The sequence below is a fragment of the Coccinella septempunctata genome, chromosome 2 (genome assembly GCF_907165205.1).
Source record: "Coccinella septempunctata chromosome 2, icCocSept1.1, whole genome shotgun sequence".
In the NCBI taxonomy this organism is placed as follows: domain Eukaryota; kingdom Metazoa; phylum Arthropoda; class Insecta; order Coleoptera; family Coccinellidae; genus Coccinella; species Coccinella septempunctata.
In genome coordinates, this window is record NC_058190.1 from 7,433,939 (window position 1) to 7,452,691 (window position 18,753).

General features: G+C 34.8%; 1 protein-coding gene across 2 annotated transcripts in view; it reads right to left on the bottom strand.

The window, feature by feature from the left end:
• Positions 1 to 18,753, bottom strand: part of LOC123307337 — a 69,954-nt gene that overhangs the window by 20,668 nt on the left and 30,533 nt on the right. Inside the window, exon 2 of one of the 2 annotated variants that reach the window (XM_044889597.1) lies at positions 16,305 to 16,876. In XM_044889597.1, the coding sequence (XP_044745532.1) occupies positions 16,305 to 16,818 (514 nt within the window). In that variant the 5' untranslated portion in view covers positions 16,819 to 16,876. Of the gene's footprint in view, positions 1 to 5,066; positions 5,323 to 16,304; positions 16,877 to 18,753 lie in introns of those variants that run through there. The other variant, XM_044889598.1, reaches the window with a different exon arrangement.

Genomic DNA, 18,753 nt, shown 5'->3' on the forward strand with positions numbered 1-18,753 from the left:
GGTAAGCTCCCTGAGGGCTCAGGGGTGAACACTTCAGCAAATGGTCTGGCCAGAACGTCAGCTGTTTCACGTGGATTGCTGCAGACGTCACCAGACGGCTTCCTCACAATCGGAAAACTGACCTTGGAGTTCATCGTGATTCTCAAGTACTTAAAAACTGCTCTCTGTTGGATTTGGTAGCTAACTTTCTCTCAAAATTAGTTTTGGCGGAGCTTGATTCTTTTAATATCTGAGATATCTGTGCTGAATGATTTTTTTCTCTGGAGAGGAGTGTGAAAGCCGCAAGGCTAAAGTCATATAATAATATAACTGAAACAATATAAATCTCTAGATATATTTCTTCGGATAACGATCGAAGGGAAATATTTTATGAAATTTTACATTTTCTATTCAGTTTTGTTGAGTTCGTGTGATCCTCAGAATGAAATTTTGCAATTTTTGGAGAGTAGAACGAAAAAATGATCTTTTCGAAGATATCTCTGATAAATAAAAATACTACAAAACTAACAAAATCTTAAACACAACGGAAACACCAGACGAATGGCAAAACAGTATCACCATATCTATATTCAAGAAAGGACTAAAAACCTGCCTGCAAAACTATAGAGGAATAACTCTCTTAAACACAGTAATGAAACTTTTCACGAGTATTCTCAAGGACAAACTGAAAACACAAATTAAGAATGCTGAAGAACAACAGGGCTTCACAAAGGGACGGTCAATACCAGAGGCATTGTTCATAATAAAACAAATAAAAGAAAAGGCTACAGAGTACAATATGCCAGCGTATATCCGCTTCATTGACCTAACAAAGGCGTTTGATAGGGTTCGGTTGGGAGACATTCTACATATATTAATGGAAAATAAGGCACCAGCAAACATAACGAAGATAATCCATAACCTAAATAACAATAACGTAACAAAGGTGGGAGAACAATTCACTGAAAATATCCCAACACCAGGAGGAATTAGACGGGGTGACAGTCCCTTTTTGTTTAATCTCCTCATGGATAAAATTATAAACGAAGTACCATGTCTCAACCTCGGATATAGACTGGGCAACGAAAGAGTTGGTACGTTGCTACGCCGATGATGCAGCAATTATTGCCGAATCAGAAAACGACCTACAGAGAAAACTCTTCCAGTTCTTCCTAGTAAGCTGACAACTCAATATGAACATTACTATCAGCAAAACCAAATGTATGACAATCGCGAAGGATCCGCTCAGATGTAGGCTGGTAGTGGAGGACAATCCCATAGAACAGGTGATGCAATTCAGATATCTGGGCATAGATATATCAAGTACCCACTTAAAGACCTAAGGAGCCAGATTAACAAAGCATCCGCACTATCAGGCGGATGCCTACGAGATATAGCCTGGTCAAACCCGTACATGCGCAAGGATAGCAAAGTTAGAATCAAATACAAGACTTGCATCAGACCCATCATGATAAGGGTGGCCGAAAAGAAAACACTGAGAACAATAGTGGGGAAAACAAGAAAAGACAGAGTAAGAAACACAGATGTCAGAGAACAGTGCGGGATACAAGATATTGTAAGATGGGGAAAACAACATAAGAGGCAGTGGTACAACCATGTAAGACGGATGGACGAGAACAGACTTCCGAAAATAGTCCTAGAAAACAACCCGCCCGGATCAAGACCTTTCGGGAGACCACCTAAAAGGTGGAAAGATAGTTAGCAATCTACCTCTCAGAAAAAGATGCAGATGCAGCTACAGAATTAACAGATCGACAGATCTCCAAGAAGTAGAAGAGGAAGAATTCAGACGCGTATCCAAAGGTCGCTCGTCAGAGGCGGCTCAGCCTCCCCATACAGCTGAGTAGCAAAATTCATAATGTACAAACATTTCTAATCTATCATAATTTCCATAAATAAATATAAACAGAATATTTACATTAACCCCTCACGATCGACGCACGTTCACAGTTCTCATAAGCCAGCCAACTGACTGGGAATGTGGGAATATCCGTACTTTCAATAGGACAATGCAAGCTGAGATCTATGACTATTTCCGCATTCATTTCAATTTAACGGCTTCCGTAGTAAACTGGAATTTTGACATCTTTGTGATTTTGATGTCAGGGGTAATACTGGATCATAAATATAATGGATGGAATAGAAGGAATTATTAAGCTTTGCGAAACTATTTTATATTGGATTTTGATAAATAATTGCAGTCAGTTCGAATTTCCTGGCAAAAACTAACGGCCGGATTCATAGTAAAACCTAAAGTCTTATTAATTTTAAAGCTTTCTTGAACCCTTCTAACGTCCTGTTTCATAATCAAATTTGAAGTCACTTTAAACTTAAAGCTTCCTTTACTGTCATTTTTAGTAGGTGTAAAGAAAGCTTTAACATAAAAGGGACTTTAAGTTTGATTATGAAACTATTCTCAAAGCAAATCAATTCAAGAGAAAATATAACTTTTTATTATATTGAAAAAATGTAATTGATTGACTGCTACTACTTAAATTGATCACAAGCCACTGCGCATATCACCCGCTGATATGAATATCAACAAGTGTTCCCCTCCAGATTTTAGAGGGGATTTCAGTTGAATCCCTTTGCTTACTAGATGGCGCTCGAGTACTTAATAATACTCACGAGTTACGAGCAGTATGTGAGTGGGATTTGTCAATTTCAAGCGGTTTCAATCGGAATGGAAGTTGTGTTGCTCTGACGAGATCAAATAAGACCGAAACTATGGTCAGGTCAAAGGTCAGCATCCACTCTACTTCGATGGACAATTAAAAATAAATAAAAATCAGTAACTGCATTTTATCGAGGTAATAACGTGTTTTCAAATAGCAAAATCCAGATTATTTCAAATAATATACTAGGTGATTGTGAAAAAATTTATAATAGGTTCAAAATTGAGAGTTGTGAGTCCTCCTTGAAATTTTTCTCACTATCATACAGTTCAAATTTCACGTAGCAAACTTTTTTTACAAGCTCACGAAACATTTCTGTCTATACAAGATGTTTCTAAATAACTGGACGGAATACTCATTATTTGAAAATACGAAGATCTTGGCATTGTCATTATATTCTAAAAGCCATCAGAACAATACATTATTTGAATGAGGTATTAACTACGGACGTATATCTTTTTTGAATTAAAGGTCCTGTTTCACAAAGCTTGATAGAAGAATTTACGTAGATATATTGATTGATTTGTTTTCAATCGAGAATCCAATAAAAAGCATGCAGAATTTCATTCTTGAAATGAATTTTACCCTTTATATGCCCAAGGGATGACTTTCAATAATTACTACCTTTTCATAATTTTCAGAAAAAAAGTTTTAGAGATGTCATTCTGGAAAGCGATTGATAGTTGAATTATCGATCAAACAGTCAAAGTTTTGTGAAATCCGGCGTAAGTGGACGATAAATTTATGCCTCCGACAATTCCCAGAACTCAGAGACAAAATTCAAGACGTTATCCACGAATTAGAGCTCCAAAGATGGAGAAGAAACGAACATTACTGCTCCTACAAACGCAGCAGTGAAGGCCATTTGGTTGACATTGTTTGTCGTTAGCAGACGTTCTTCAACGAGTGAGAAGAAATTAAAAAATTCTTCTCAAAAACCACGTTTGTCTTATGAATGAAATCTTCCACTGTGTACTGTGTATAATTAATTCAACAGTAAAGTATGGATATACAATCAATATAAACGTATAAGGAGCAGGAAGAATCAAACAACTAATCCTTTATAAAAGTTTACAACTATTCAATGCCTTCATATGAGGCCCCAAGGAAAACAAAAAATTTAGGACTTATATAAATATACCCTTCGATATAAAGTAAGGGAAGCTGTAAGAAGCGACTCAAAAAGTCCAGAACTAAAAAAAGAACTGAAACAGCGGTCAGTCTAGAAAACTTATGCAATTTAAAAGATTTCAACTGCCCTATACCTATCGTATAGAGGCTGCATAACAGACTTCTGAATGTTGAAAAAAGTTGTCTTTAAAATAAAATAGCCCTGTCATTTTTCTACGAATTAATGAATACTGAAAATAACAATTTTTTGCGTTACTTCAAACTGATGACTATTGACTCAACATGTGTAGTATGTGTTTAAATATATATTAATATATTTAAATTCATATACTTAGGTACAATTCTGTACCTATATACAGAATTGAGTATATTCATTAGGAAAAACACTGAATTTCTGTGTCTGTTACAGAAAATCTGTAATCAAACAAGAAACTGAAATACATTATTTTCACTAGTATAAATTTTATTGATATATTTAACCACTACGAGTACACGTGGTTAATGTCTGAAGACGCTATAATGATAGAGAACACGTTAAGTAGTAATTAATAACCAAACATTCATCCTTCAGCATTGAGTATTGAACTCATTTAATACTCAATGGATATAGTGTAGATCTTTTAATTCAGTTTCAAGTTCGATTGTTTTAGACATTTTCTTGTCTTCAAAAACTGGGTAATGAGTAATAATGCAAGATGATAACTTTCTAGGTATTATTTATATTTTGGATTGAATGCAACTCACAGTTCTTTATATTTGATTTTTTCCACATCAGAATTCAGAAGCTAAGATTTTGAGAATTTTGGATGAATTTTCGGGTTGTTATTTATTTAGTTATTGAAAAGAATATAAATAATGGTTCACTTTATTGAAAGGGACGAAGTGATTCAATATCAACATAAATATCTGATTCTTTATAACGACCAAAGAAGCATTTAAATCATTGATGCATTCATTTTTCAGGGCGTTTTTTTCATTCAATAGTATTCGATCGAACGTACAACTCCAAAAATCACACTATATGTTCCAAACTCTGATAGCTAATTACGTGTTTATCAATAGAATACAAAATATACGAAAATATAGGTATTTTTCAGTGAATTCGGTTGCTACAAAAAATGTTTTCCTCCTAATTTGACTAGAAAGCAAGCCATTAAAAATATCGAAAAATCTCGTACAAGCAGAAAGTAGCGTCTAATTTGCCTCAAAATATATAAACTATGTAACTGCTAAACACATTTTGAATCTAGTAGCACTCACCAATGCCAACACCATGGTGTGGTAAAGCATGAGGAAAAGGTTGAAGGGCATGTGGAGGAATATGGTACTGGACCACTTGCATCACAGGATAACCATGCATTTCGACTTATCTCGGATCACTGGATTTACTTGAAATCAAATGTTGAGGTAACTATGACAACTCCCATGTCGCCACTGTGAACACTAGCACTTGAATCTTCATAAAATTTGATCCTTGCGTTGCTGAGTGATTCTAGATCCCATTAACAGGAGTGTATCAACATTTTTTCCACCCTGAATTTAGTAATGAATAAACTAGCCCTCGAGATAATGTGCGATGAACGTCAACGGTATAATTAGATATCATAACACGAAAAGCACTCTATCAATTGAATTTTTGGACTTATAAACTCGTTGATCGTTTCACTCTTTTTAGACTTACTCAAAATATCTGTTACCAATCTGTCGAAGGGGCGTATCATTGCGAATATCTCACTCTGAAAGTCAATATTTCGAATCTCTTCCTCCCCTAGTTGGGGGTAGTCATGCGCTTTCGGTACCTTAACTAACAAGTGGTTAATTCTTCAATTACCCAAATACGTATTTAATTTTCAGAAACATCTATCGCTCAGTCAATTTCATGGCCATTAAATATTCAATTTCACGTGGTAATTGGACGGAATCAATTTATCCAAGCCAATTCCATTGTGTTATTAGCACCTCGTGAAAATCTTATTTTTTTGTTTTTCACGAAGTATCGCATTCATGGATGTAGAATCAGATTTCTTGAACTCTAATCAGAACTGCGAATGAAAGTGGAATGTGGCTTTTATATCGAATTGAATTACACAGTACACAGAAATGTCTTATTGAAAGAGTCAAGAAAGCAAAGGAAAGCTTTCTACGTAGAAAAGAAGTCTTTGATTCGTTACAGTGTGATTTCTTAACGAAAATATGTTGATTTGCTGTATCGTGTATTAGAATTATCTTGCCTTCGTTTTCAGTTGAGATCAGATCTGAGTATGCGGGATGTGCAAGTTATCTCTGGCCAAATTTTCAAGCAATAGCATTCAAAAAATTTTCTGTAGAGTCACTTTGCGAAATTTGTGAAGGTTTAGCCAATGTACCAAACACGCTCGCAGCCTCTATCATTTATTGTACAGGGTATGCAAAATTACTTGATTTTCGCCGTCAAGTGGAGTAACTTCAGATAGTAAACAGGGTGTTTTCAAATTAGACGGAAACCTTGGAGGAGGTGTTTGTATCACTCATTTGCTGTCGTTTGAGCCATATTTATAGATAACGAAAAATCAACAGTTTCCGAGATATTTGAGTTCTTGTGTTTTCCAAAAACTTTCTCACCTTACTTCATTTTTCGTCAATTTTTTCTACTTTGACCAGGTTTGATCTTGATCCCTTTTGATTACTCATTCACTATTTTTGATATTGGACATTCAAAAGGTTGTTTATAAAAAAATCTGCTGAAACGAAACTAGTGACTGCATTCTAACGAAAACTTTCTTAGCTTTTTTCATACGTATCATATCTTTTTCTGATGAAAATAATCCAAAATTTTAATCAAACTTGGTCAACGTAAAAAAAAATTGAAGAATAACAAAGTAAGGTATGAAATTTTTTGAAAAACACAAGAACTCATATTTCTCAGAAACTGTTGATTTTTGGTTATCAATAAAAATGGCTCAAACGACAGCAAATGAGTGATACTAACACCTCCCCCAAGGTTCACGTATAATTTAGAAACATCCTGTATATTGGACAATTCGAGGCAAAATCCATTGTAGTAGTACGAGATTCCGCTGCAGAATTACTACGTTCATGACGTACACGGATGATTTTGATATCAAATTAAAGCTAATTTTTTTTCGAATAGGATGATGTATGGCTGCCTGTGGAAAAATGGCCGCAAGTTAGGTCTGCCATCTGTTAAAATAGCGAGATATCTGAAATAAAGTGTAAGAGATGGCGCGCAACGCCACTTGTTAGATGAGGATGGTGGATGCCAGCCGACTCAACATTTACAAAATTATAATTACGTAATGAATATTATGAAAAAAACTTAAAGTATATTGAGAGATTTATTTTATAATAAAAAATAATTTATTCATCAAGTACAAATGTAATTAAATCTGAAGAATTTTTTTTCGTGTTTCTTCAAAATCAGTCTCTTGAATCAAGTTATATTTTATATCAGTGTATTACATTTTCTAGTCCAAGTCCGATTCCTCGCTGCTTTCACAATCGCAGTTGTCACTATCGTCGTCGCAATCAGAGTTTTTTTTCATCATCTGAAAATGTGTTAGCTCAATTACATAATACATTTTCTACTTGTATCGGAGTTGAACTTCCCAGAAATCATGTTGGTTTCAGGGCACCATCCAGAAGAAACCAACCATTTATTCTCCGCACTAAACTTTAAACAGTGGTACTTAGTAGCATTGAGCAATATCGAATTGACGAAAATCGTACGTAGCACCTTTTGTTTAAATGACTTCCAAAACTATAAAATGTGGGTTGAAACAAACCCTTTGATTTTTTTAATGAATTTTTCATCATTCTCTTTTGCCGCATACATCTTGTAGAACATGATAAATCGTCCAGTGTCTTTGGAATGAACTTTGGTGAGAATTATCATCCCTTTAAAAAATTCTTCTTATGTTTCGATATTAATTTATTTGGACACTATTCTTATTAGAATCTATTATATGCATTGCGCCCGAACTCTCAATATTCGTATAGCGCCCGACGAAGGGTGATTCCATAAATAATATCAACAGCGTTGTGTACAACGAGCTCCAACACGTGGTTATAATATACGAATAATTCAGATGCACTGTTGAGAACCCTAAGATTCCTTTCACACCACGGGTTTTTACCGTAGGGTTTTTACCGGAAAACAACCGAATGAAAAATTATTCATCGGGTTTCATCCGTACGGTGGGCACATCAAGCTCTCGAATCTCGTGGCGATAAGCGCCGCCGAAAGTGCAATCTGGTTGTTTTCCAGTGCGAAACTAAACCGGAACATGTGTGAAAGATCCCATAATATCAGTAGATATAATTCGGAACATCGGGTAAGAACCCGATGGTGCGAAATGAGTCTAACTCTCTCTTACTTTATTTCGGATATCTCGCTATTTTAACAGATGGCAGACTTAACTTGCGGCCATTTTTTCACAGGCAGCCATACATCATCCTATTCGAAAAAAAATTAGCTTTAATTTGATATCAAAAACATCCGTGTACGTAATGAACGTAGTAATTCTGCAGTGGGATCTTAGAATATAGTGGTAGTGTTATTTTGACGTACAGTTGAGTTTGATACTAAATAAAAATTACAGATTCATGCAAATTGCGTTTTTAGCGCCATCTCATTGTCAAGCGTGTTTTCACTGGCCAAAATATAGTCGGTTTTTAGTACTAGAGATATGAGGGCGTTTTCTATCTTTCTACTCTATAATCTTTGTCTTCTTCGATATAGAAACATTTGGAATTGATGGACTCTACTTGTTGACATACATATAAGCGGGTAGTATGCATCTGAAATAATTCTTATTTTTTTAATCATTGAATCTCTGTTAAGGCACGATTCTTCTCATTATTGTTATTTACATTCACAATTTTTTATCTAATTATCTAAATATTTTCAAAGGATTTCGAAAATTTCGGTATATAACTACCAAGCATTAAAATGAATAAATACTTTCCTCCGTTATACTGTGTATCAAAATATCCTATCCATTCATTAGTGGGAAAAGAGAACACGAGAACAATAACGTAAAAAAACTCGACAGTATAAAATCGTCTAATTAGTATATTCAATAACTTTCCACTCACATCCCATATATCATTTTTCCGTAGCTTAGAAATGTATTCAAAAATTTGACATCGTGCATTCCAAACGATTTTAGGAGTATTTACGGTCTCATTCAAGTTCATTATCATGACAGTTCACCACGACCGAACGTACGAATGACATTTCATTATGCATGTAAATGAGAATATTGTGCACATCTCAACACGTTCCATCATGCAATAAAAAATACCTAATTAGTCAAACATTCAATTTTCGAAGAGCAACAGATGCATCATTTTTCAAGAGGTCTCGACGAATATCAATGAGGACAGGTAAGTGTCCTCCATCATCTGCATTTTTCTATCCATATTTAAATATGCAAATTGTGCCGGTGTTGTCACGGTCGATTGGATAATGAATCAGCTACTTCAATTCATCAAATTCCAACTATGAAGTGAATTAATTTTCACGGGTTCAGAATTTATTCGATTATATTATTGGATGAAAAAACTGCGAGTTGAATGGTTCGGTGGGTTGAAGGATATCTGGATTATGGTATTTGAAAAATCTCATTCTTCATAGTAATATGGAGCGATTATCTTACATGATAGAGATAAATGAATCAAATAGTTCTTCTTTTTCAGTAAAAATCATCTTCAATTTTATACAGGGTGAGTCTTTGACTCGTACAAATATTTTAACAGTACGTATATTCTTGTGGTCAAAAGGAACACTTTTTTTGTTCACCATTTTTCTCGAATCAGCTCGGTTTAAAAGACACAGGCTGTTGAAAAACCACAAAAACAATGTTATTTCTAGTTCTCACAAACGGTTTTATCGAATGAAACGAAATTCGGAATAAATTTTTTCATTTATTTGATTAATCTTTTTCGAACACCAGATATCACCCAAGTCGACCAGTTTTCTCATTGTGTGAATTCATATTTTCTCGTATGATACACCGTTTTCGAGTAATTTGATGTTCAAAAACATCAATGCTGAATACATGTTTGTTTAAAAATTTAAAAGATCCACAGATGTGTAGTGTCACAGATTTAGCTAATTGTTCTGAAGATCTGGAGGTAATTTCGTTTTTCCAGGGGTGGTACCTACAGCTCGTTATGAAAACTTAAAAAGGCTTTATTTTTTTATCAGGGCCGAATCGGAAAAAATGGAATGGAAAAAAGTGTTTCTTTCGACCTCAAGGCACTATTGTTAAAATATTTGTACGAGTCGAAGACTCACCCTGTATATTCATTTCACTATACATTCTTTAAAGAGCACTTATAAAAGATGTGCTAAATTGGGCACTTTTGAAGGCAAAGTTCCTATTTCAGAAATAGATAAGCGAAAATTGATGCCAATTCTCATGACTAACTGAACGTGTGGATAGGAAGTTCGGAGTGGTAGGGAATGTTTTCAAGAAAAACAATTTTTGAGAAGTGATCTAAATTAATAACAGGTGGAAATATTGCTTTGAAATAACCCGTGTGCTTTTATGATATTTTGGACGAAGAATCGTAATTTCGACAAACACCAAATGAATATATGTAGTTGTGACACGTCGGGCGTTTGTCCTGAGGAAGGTGGAAAATATACTGCCGAAACGTCGCGTAGTCATGCATGCGTTTTTATTAATTCCCTTGACTGAAATTTCTTCTTCTTTGTGAATTGATAGCGAAAAAGAAATCCTTAAAAGCAGATAAATACATTTCCCGCCGACCTCTTAATAATAGTACTGTTTAACGTACACGAAATTAGCTGTTAATAAACCCTTTTATTGATTAATCTTCTATTAATGCATTATTGTCATTGGTAATCGAACATAGAAGTATTCAGCAGCTTCCCAAATAATTATTTAATTTTTATGTAGCATTGATTTTCGTAGTACCTAGCGGGTGAATTGAGAAGAGATGAATTGTGGAGGTTGCAGAAAAATTATGATGGTTAGAGAGTAATCAATATATCTATAGTATATCCAAATCCAAGAGGCCAGCGGTAAACATTACAGCATGCAGTGATCACGCGTCAAGAACGTGATAACGCAGAGGTGTACTAATAAATTGAATTCCGAGAGCGTTATATTTTAAAACTTTTTGAGTGTTCCAGTTCCGGTGAAAAATATGTATGCTTATCTACGAGTCTCAGTAATGAACAATTAATCTAAAGTTCTCACTTTAATAAATACTATGTATATAAATGTGTAACAATATTTTTTTTGTAAAAGTGACTACCCCGTAGTGTCATCAGAAGATGCAGAACTTTCCTCTAAGTTGACGATGACTGTTGTTATATCATCCATAATATTATCCAGTTTCCACATGTCTACCTCAACTTTTTGTTTGACATGTTTCACGCACTTTCTCCATCTTTCGGAAGTAACCCGTGAGAGAGCCTCTTGAAAAAGATTTTGGACGTCAGCCATTTTAAATGTGGTGTTTTTATTTGCCACAAAATTCTTGACATCGACCCAAATCAATTCAATAGGGTTCAGTTCGCAGTGGTAGGGCGGTAATCTAAGTACAGTAATATTTTGGGCCTTTGCGGTTTCATCCACGATGTATTTTTCAAAGTTTTCTTTGTTCTGCCTGACTATCTGCAACTATTGCGCTTTTATGAGGTCAGGGGTGAAATCAATATTTTTCTCCCTCAACCATTGTTGGATATCACTCTTTCTGAATTGTGAATTAGGAATTTTTTCCATTTTCCTTGAATTATAAGGAGCATTATCTAAAACTACTATAGAATTTTCCTCCAATTTAGGAAGTATACCCTCGACCACTTTTCGAAGGACTGACCATCCATTTCTTCATGGTAGTCACCAGTTTTTTTGGATTGGAAAGTCCAGAATCCTCCAGTTAAAAAACCAGTGTCACTGCCAATATGACACACTATAATTCTTTGCCCTTTGCCTGGAAAAATATATTCACTTCATTTGAAAAAGAATGTTGAAATTGTTTTCCACCAAAAAGGTACTTACATCAAGTTTCACAAAACTTTGATTGCTCGATCAACGATTTGGCATTCGATTTCCCGAAGGAAATCATTGAAACTTTCATATTTCCGAATATATTGGAGGAGTAGCAGTTGAGAATCATCAAATGGGGGTGTATAGATAATTATTTGGTGCAAGAATGATATTCAGAATGCTTATGACCAACTTATCGACTGAAAACTAATTGACGTTCATCCGTCAATCGATCGTTGATTCTCTGATCAAGCTTTATGAAACCGAGGGTTAAACTCAAAATTCAAGACCTACCCAGACGGATTTTTAATCCAGTAGATAATCCAGCAAGTAACGCTTGCCGAGAAGATGTAACTGTTTTATCGGTCCACACTTTGGATTTAGTATGACCGGCATTTACCCAAGTTTCATCCAAGCAGTAAATCTTCCTGTTTTCATCACGGAAGGTCCTAATTTTCGTGAGATAGTTTCTTCTCCAACATTTAATGTCGTCACGGTTCATTAAAAAACTGTTGCGTTTGCGACGTCCATATTTGAAATTAAGTTTTTTCAATATTATAGAGAAGGTACTCTTCTTAAAATTTGGCAGGTTCGAGTCTTCATTAACTATTTTTAATACTTTCTCTATAGTCGGGTGTTCATTTCTGAAGAAAAACTCGTGAACTTTTCGCCGTATTACATTTTTATCGAAATCTGATAATGACTCCCATTTGGTGGTCCGATTTTGATTTGTTGCCGGCTGTGATAGAACACCGGAATTTATGTATTCGGAAATAATTCTCCTAACACTTCGAGCTCCAATGCCAAGTCTCTCAGCAACTCGGAGTTCTACGTCCTTTAAACACATTCCTGCATTTTGAATAATCTCAATTTTATAAGTATTCAAAATCATATCTTTTATCTCGGCACTGAAGTGTCGTTTCAGACGTCTCTTTTTTGGAGGACTTAAGTCAACACGCGATTCCTCAGCAGTATCAGTACTTGACATTATCTTAAATGCTTGTAACTTGAATAACTTGCTACAACTATAAACCAATTTACGAAAGAAAAAGCAATGAATGATCTCTGCAGTTCTGCACAACAATTCGCATACAATCAATGAATCAAACGTAATGCGGTTCTGCATTACTCCCACCTGCAAACATGGCGTTCCTGAAGCTTTGACCAATAAGAGGAGTACCTTAAATAATATCACGCGTTAGTCAGTTTGTTTACGCTGGCCTCTCGGATTTGGATAGTCTATATGTACTACAACTCCAGCTTCCACCAGCTCCACACATTCTTTAACAGATATAATAGGGACTGATATCAATGTGATTTACTCAAAATGTCACATGGATTTCTCGAATTGTTCGATCGGCCGCATAAATATGAGCATAGAAAATTTATAAGGTGTGAAATTTGACTAGGTATCGATAGAAAATTTTTGCAATCAAGATTTCACATTAAATTCGAAATGTGGTCGACGGAAAAATCTTGTAATCAACTCGTTTATTAATTGAGCGATTAATGATCTCGAACATTAACGTGCTCGTTTCGCTCACACGTTAAAATATCTCAATCATTAATCGCTTTTATTAATAACCTTGTTGATTAAATAACTATTTCATGTGTTTTTCTCGCAAAAAGCTACTATCTCTACGTGAATTGATGAAATTTGGAGTATATTCTCCTCTTTGATGATCATTAAAATAAAAGCTTATTTTCAAAAATATTTTTATTCCTGACTTGTTCTAAATAGTGAGTAAAAAGTAAGGAACAAAATCTTCAGATCAATTTTATATTAAATTACATACTCCACTTTCATGTAAATTTGATGAGGTTCTCATGCACTCACTCTATGAGTTTCGACGATTAGTTTCTTTTCTTTAAATGCAACCTCAACTTTTTGCTCCAGAAATGAATACTCAGACCTTTCTATAGGTACAAGGAAAATATAGTCCTTGATGGGGTTTTTATTTAGAGTGGGGATATGGTTAGAGTGAATGCGAATTCTCATTTCATAAAATCATTAGGGAAAGTTTTTGACTTTTTATATATAGAGTGAATAACCGCGAGGGTCTATCAGACGTTTATGTAAAACCACAGTTTTGTGCTGAAATTTTGCATGCAGGGGTTTTCAACAATGAACTCTCTCACTAAAATATTTTCAAAAGTCTGCAGTTTCGGGTTATATAATAGTAATAATAACATGCATTTATTTTCCAAATTATCATCATAAAGAGAAAACAAGTCCAAAAATAAACATTTCACAGCATATTAGACTCCTAATAAATCGGTGAAGTGATTCACGAAACAGCAACTTTCGCTGTCTGTTGCATTATAACGATGTTTGCTGTTTGGGCCAGAAATGTACGGGGTGTTCATGAAAAAAATTATCAGTTTGGACAAATCGGATTCATCAAAACTCAATTACAACCGAGATTTTTTATTGTTTCTGTCGATTCTATACTATGAGTCGTTGGCCATTGCCTAATGGTGAATGCAGGTCATCCAGGCCTTTCAGAAAACTTGCTTGTTTTGTATCCTAAGGCTATTAGTTTCGTAAATACCGCGTGATTCATGAATATTGGCCAAAATTTGCGATTGCCATAACTCTGGAATGCAAGGTCCAATTTCGATCAAATTTATGGGTTTTATGGGTTTTATGGGTTTATCAAATTTTCAGAATGCTCTTTCAAACTGCTCATGAAATATTAATAGTTTCAGGGGCAGTACTCAGCATTTCGAAAAAATGGCATAAAATATGAAATCGTCCGATTCCTGTTCCCTTGTGACAAGTGTGCCATGCAAAGTGAAATTTGAATTTTTTAGAATAAATCATGTAGTTTTTCAAATCAATAACGAAATTTCTGTAAGGGATGTGAAAAATATAGATTTTGTGGCTTGAAAGAAACATCATGATATTCTGAGTACTGCCCTAAAAATATTGATATTTCATGAACCGTTTGGAAGAGCTTTCTGTAGTGAACAAACCCATAAAATTTGATCGAAATCGGACCTTGCATTCTAGAGTTATGGCTATCGCAAATTTAGGTGAAAATTCATGAATCACCCCGTATCTCCGAAACTAATAGCCTAAGGATTTCATGAATTCATACTAATAAATTGTTAGTTCTGATTTTTGAGAATCCATCAACAATACATGAAATATTGAATTGATGAAAATCCATAACTGAACTCAAAACAGATACGATTTTCACAAAATGAGTTTTTAACACCTGCAGATACAATTGTAATAGGGAAACACGTGTTGTGGTTTAAAAACTCCATTTTAGGTATAGGGTTCATTTAGTCAACCCATACTCTTTTTATACGTAGACTCAAGTGAAACAATGAAAAATATAGGTTGTAGTTTGAAAATCTTGAGTTTTGATTAATTCGATGATTTTCTCCTGAAAACACCCTGTACATTGCTGGTTCAAACAGCAAGCAGCTTTATAATGCTACAGAATTAAAATGGTAAAAAAAATTTCTGCAAAAAATATCACGAAATGTGTGGCCTCCCGTATTCACCTTTTTTTTTTAAAATCCCAATAACTCATAAATTATTACAACGGTGCGAATATATACTGGGCGTGCCATTTGAAATGAGGTGGGTCATTTACGGTATAAAAGTGATTTGAAGAGGTCTGAAAATACCTTAGAGATAGTTCATTGTATGAAAAAATCCACATGCAAAATTTTTGCAAAAAAATGTGCATAGTTTTCCATAAACGTCTAACAGGTCGTCGCGTATATAAAAAGTCAAAAACTTTACTACTTCGGGACTCCAGTTTATGGTTTTCGTATGTCGCAATATTTCCGTTACAAGCTGTATAATCGAATTGAATTAAGTAAGTTCTTTACTTTTTTAAGTAATACATACTACCAACCATGTTATCAAAAAAATTGAAATTGAATAAAAAAAGAAGATTGTTATAAGTGGGCAGATAATAAAAAAAAAAATTATAAACCCCATTTTTTGGGGTTACTTGTGTTCTTATTTTGTGATTATTAGGATTACTTAATATGATTTCATTCTGTAGTAATCTAGATGACCTTTACACTTTTAAGGTTAAGTAGATTCAAATTCTGATGGTTGTTCGCAGACTGATGATATCATTTCTGTAAGATTATAGTTGTTAATCATCTCATCATTAATTAATCATCTCATCAATCAGAGATTTCTTAGTTTCAGTACATAGTGGTAAGTTCTCACAAAATAAGAAGAGAAATATTTTTGTTGTTTGTATTCTCACATCTCCCTCCTTGCCTAATTTCTTGGCAACTAATTCTTTTTTTGGTTTTTATTTTCCTACAATCTCCCTCCTTGCCTAATTTCTTGGCAACTAATTCTTTATTGTTTTTTTTTTTATTTTCCTACAAAACCAAACAACTTTCGCAAGTCTTGGGATACTTATAATATATCAAATATGATAGATACTTGTGTAGGAACATTTAGATAAACAAAAATAAATATCGTAAAACATCTTACCCATCCTCGTCCTGTATCTGGAATTCAGTGATGAATCGAACCTAGGCCTAGGGGGTGGGCGCGGAGGTAGGGCGGGAGGTAGTGGAGAAATCTCTATCCGATCGTCGGGTTCGAACTTTCTCAATTCCCTAACCTCAACTTCATCCTTGGGATGATTATCCTCTTGAAAATGGCAAGAACATCCAGTATTCGACAACTTCCTACTGGGAATTGTCTTTGGTGAAGCTTGAATATTTTGCATGCTCGTCACTGCACAACTGATCTGATTGATTTGGTTCAGTTGATTCATTTGGTGACTATGCTGTGGGGTGGCTAGCGTTTGCGTGGAATGATGGTGATGAATTGATTTGGTTGAGCAGTGAGGATGTGATGGTTCAGTCTTAGAAGTTTCAATGGAATCACGTAGTTTTTCGTTGCATTGGCATTTCTGGTTTTGGTGAATCAGTTCGTTGTTCTCGTTCGATTGCAACAAATGATCCGGACTCTTCGACGGATCCGGTGATGAGGAGGACATCTTGATTCAGTTGATTACATCTCAGGTTGTAGTCGCTTGTTCCTCAGATTTTTGTTACCTAGAAAGATAAAGGATATTCAGTTGAAAATACTCGCTTAAACATAATAAAACTCATAGGCAGTGGTATCAGTGTCCAGATTATTATAGAGCAGCTAAACCTTGCCACCTATCATGACTTTTTACAATAATTACAATTGATTCAGATTTATTAACTATGTTAACTTGATAAAGAATTCACAACCTCAACTTCTCTTTCTCAGATTTTCAAACGAGAAACTCTCAGTGTTTGTCATATTTGTATGTGCAGGGTGGCCTAAAGTGGTGATAGCTGAGCTATAAACTTTCACATTTAGATATAAGAGAATTGGATGTTACGAGGATAGGTAATCATCCTTTTCAAAATCGTGTGGCATATGACAAAGAAGACTGTAGCAGTTGAGATAAAACCCAAACAGAGGTTTGTCATCATCATATTATCAACATTGCTGAATAACTGTCTGGTGTTTTTCTTCTTTCGTCGAACACTTCCTCTTTTGTTTAAACATACTTCTTTCACGGAAAACGTAAACACATTGCGAAACAATACTTTGACAAGATTGATAATAATCTACAGCAACATTGGGACACCTTATGAAGTCTCTAGCAGACTAAAACATTTAGGAATAGAATATATCTACTCTCCTTCTATTGTCTCCCCGATTCTGAAGTAGGACTCAATAGTAAACGCGTTTTTCACGTCCGTGATAAATATTTTATTTGTTTCTCATTTGTAAACGTCAGTTTCCAAAAACACAATATTAATCAAGAAAGTTTATTTTATCAAGTCATTTACTTGTAAAACTGACAGTTAACTTGCAAAATTTTTACAAGTTAGTAGTATTATTTACATTAGAAAATTTTGTTTTATCGTCATATCTGTTGAAAATCTTGGTACAATTGTTATTTCCAGTAACACAGATTTTTGATGATGAAAGAGTTGATACTGATGATGACGAACCATCTGTTGAACTCGAGGATTGCAGAACATGTACTCTCCTTACTACCAAATCATTTGCTAGACATTTCGATTTTTTTGTTGACCGAATCATCGACATAACTCATCGCAATTTCGGTGTTCTTCCACCCTCCTGCACGCTTTAGTGCTAAAATATCTCCACCCGAATCCGCAACCATAGTGGCTCCAGTTCTGCGAAAAGAGTGGACCATGTATAACTCTGGGACTTTTAAACCTAAATATTTCGCTATTTGCTTTGGGACACCACCAATAGTGTGCTGGCCAGCATTAAGGGAAATGCACTTTCCATGTCGGTATGTCAAAAAAAATCTTAGGCTTTCTGTTCCAGGAGGCCGAAGATTTACATATTTTCTGTATAACATGCAGGGCTGCAAGCAAGCTGCAGCCATCATCGGTTATGGTGAATCTTCTTGTTGTTAAATTTTTTGTTTGCCGCAATGCCACAATAACGTATTTTCCCATATCTTCTCATCATTCATGTTTGAGGAGAGAATTTCGTCACATCGACAACATCCAAAAATCCGAAATATTGTTACAATTTTCGCTGGCAACCACTGGTCATCAGGAGCGTGTAAAAGAAATTGTTCAGCCTCTTCTTTACTTAATACCTTGGCCTTTTTTGGCGTAAAACGCACATTTTTTCGTTTCAGAAACGCTATTATTTTTTGAAATCTGCAAATGACAACTAAACGTCATATTTTTCAATAAATTTTTTAAGAAAAACAAACCTGCGAACAGGGGCATTTTCTTTCATTTCCAAGCAGCTTTTCAGCATAGACCATTTTGCCCATAAAGTATTAGGGCTGAATCTAGCTGATAGTTGATTCAAGTAGACCAACAAAACATCTTCAGTTACCCCAATCACACTATTTTTGTTTTGCCACTTTTTGAAGTCGTCGTATTCTCGCTCGTACCTTGAA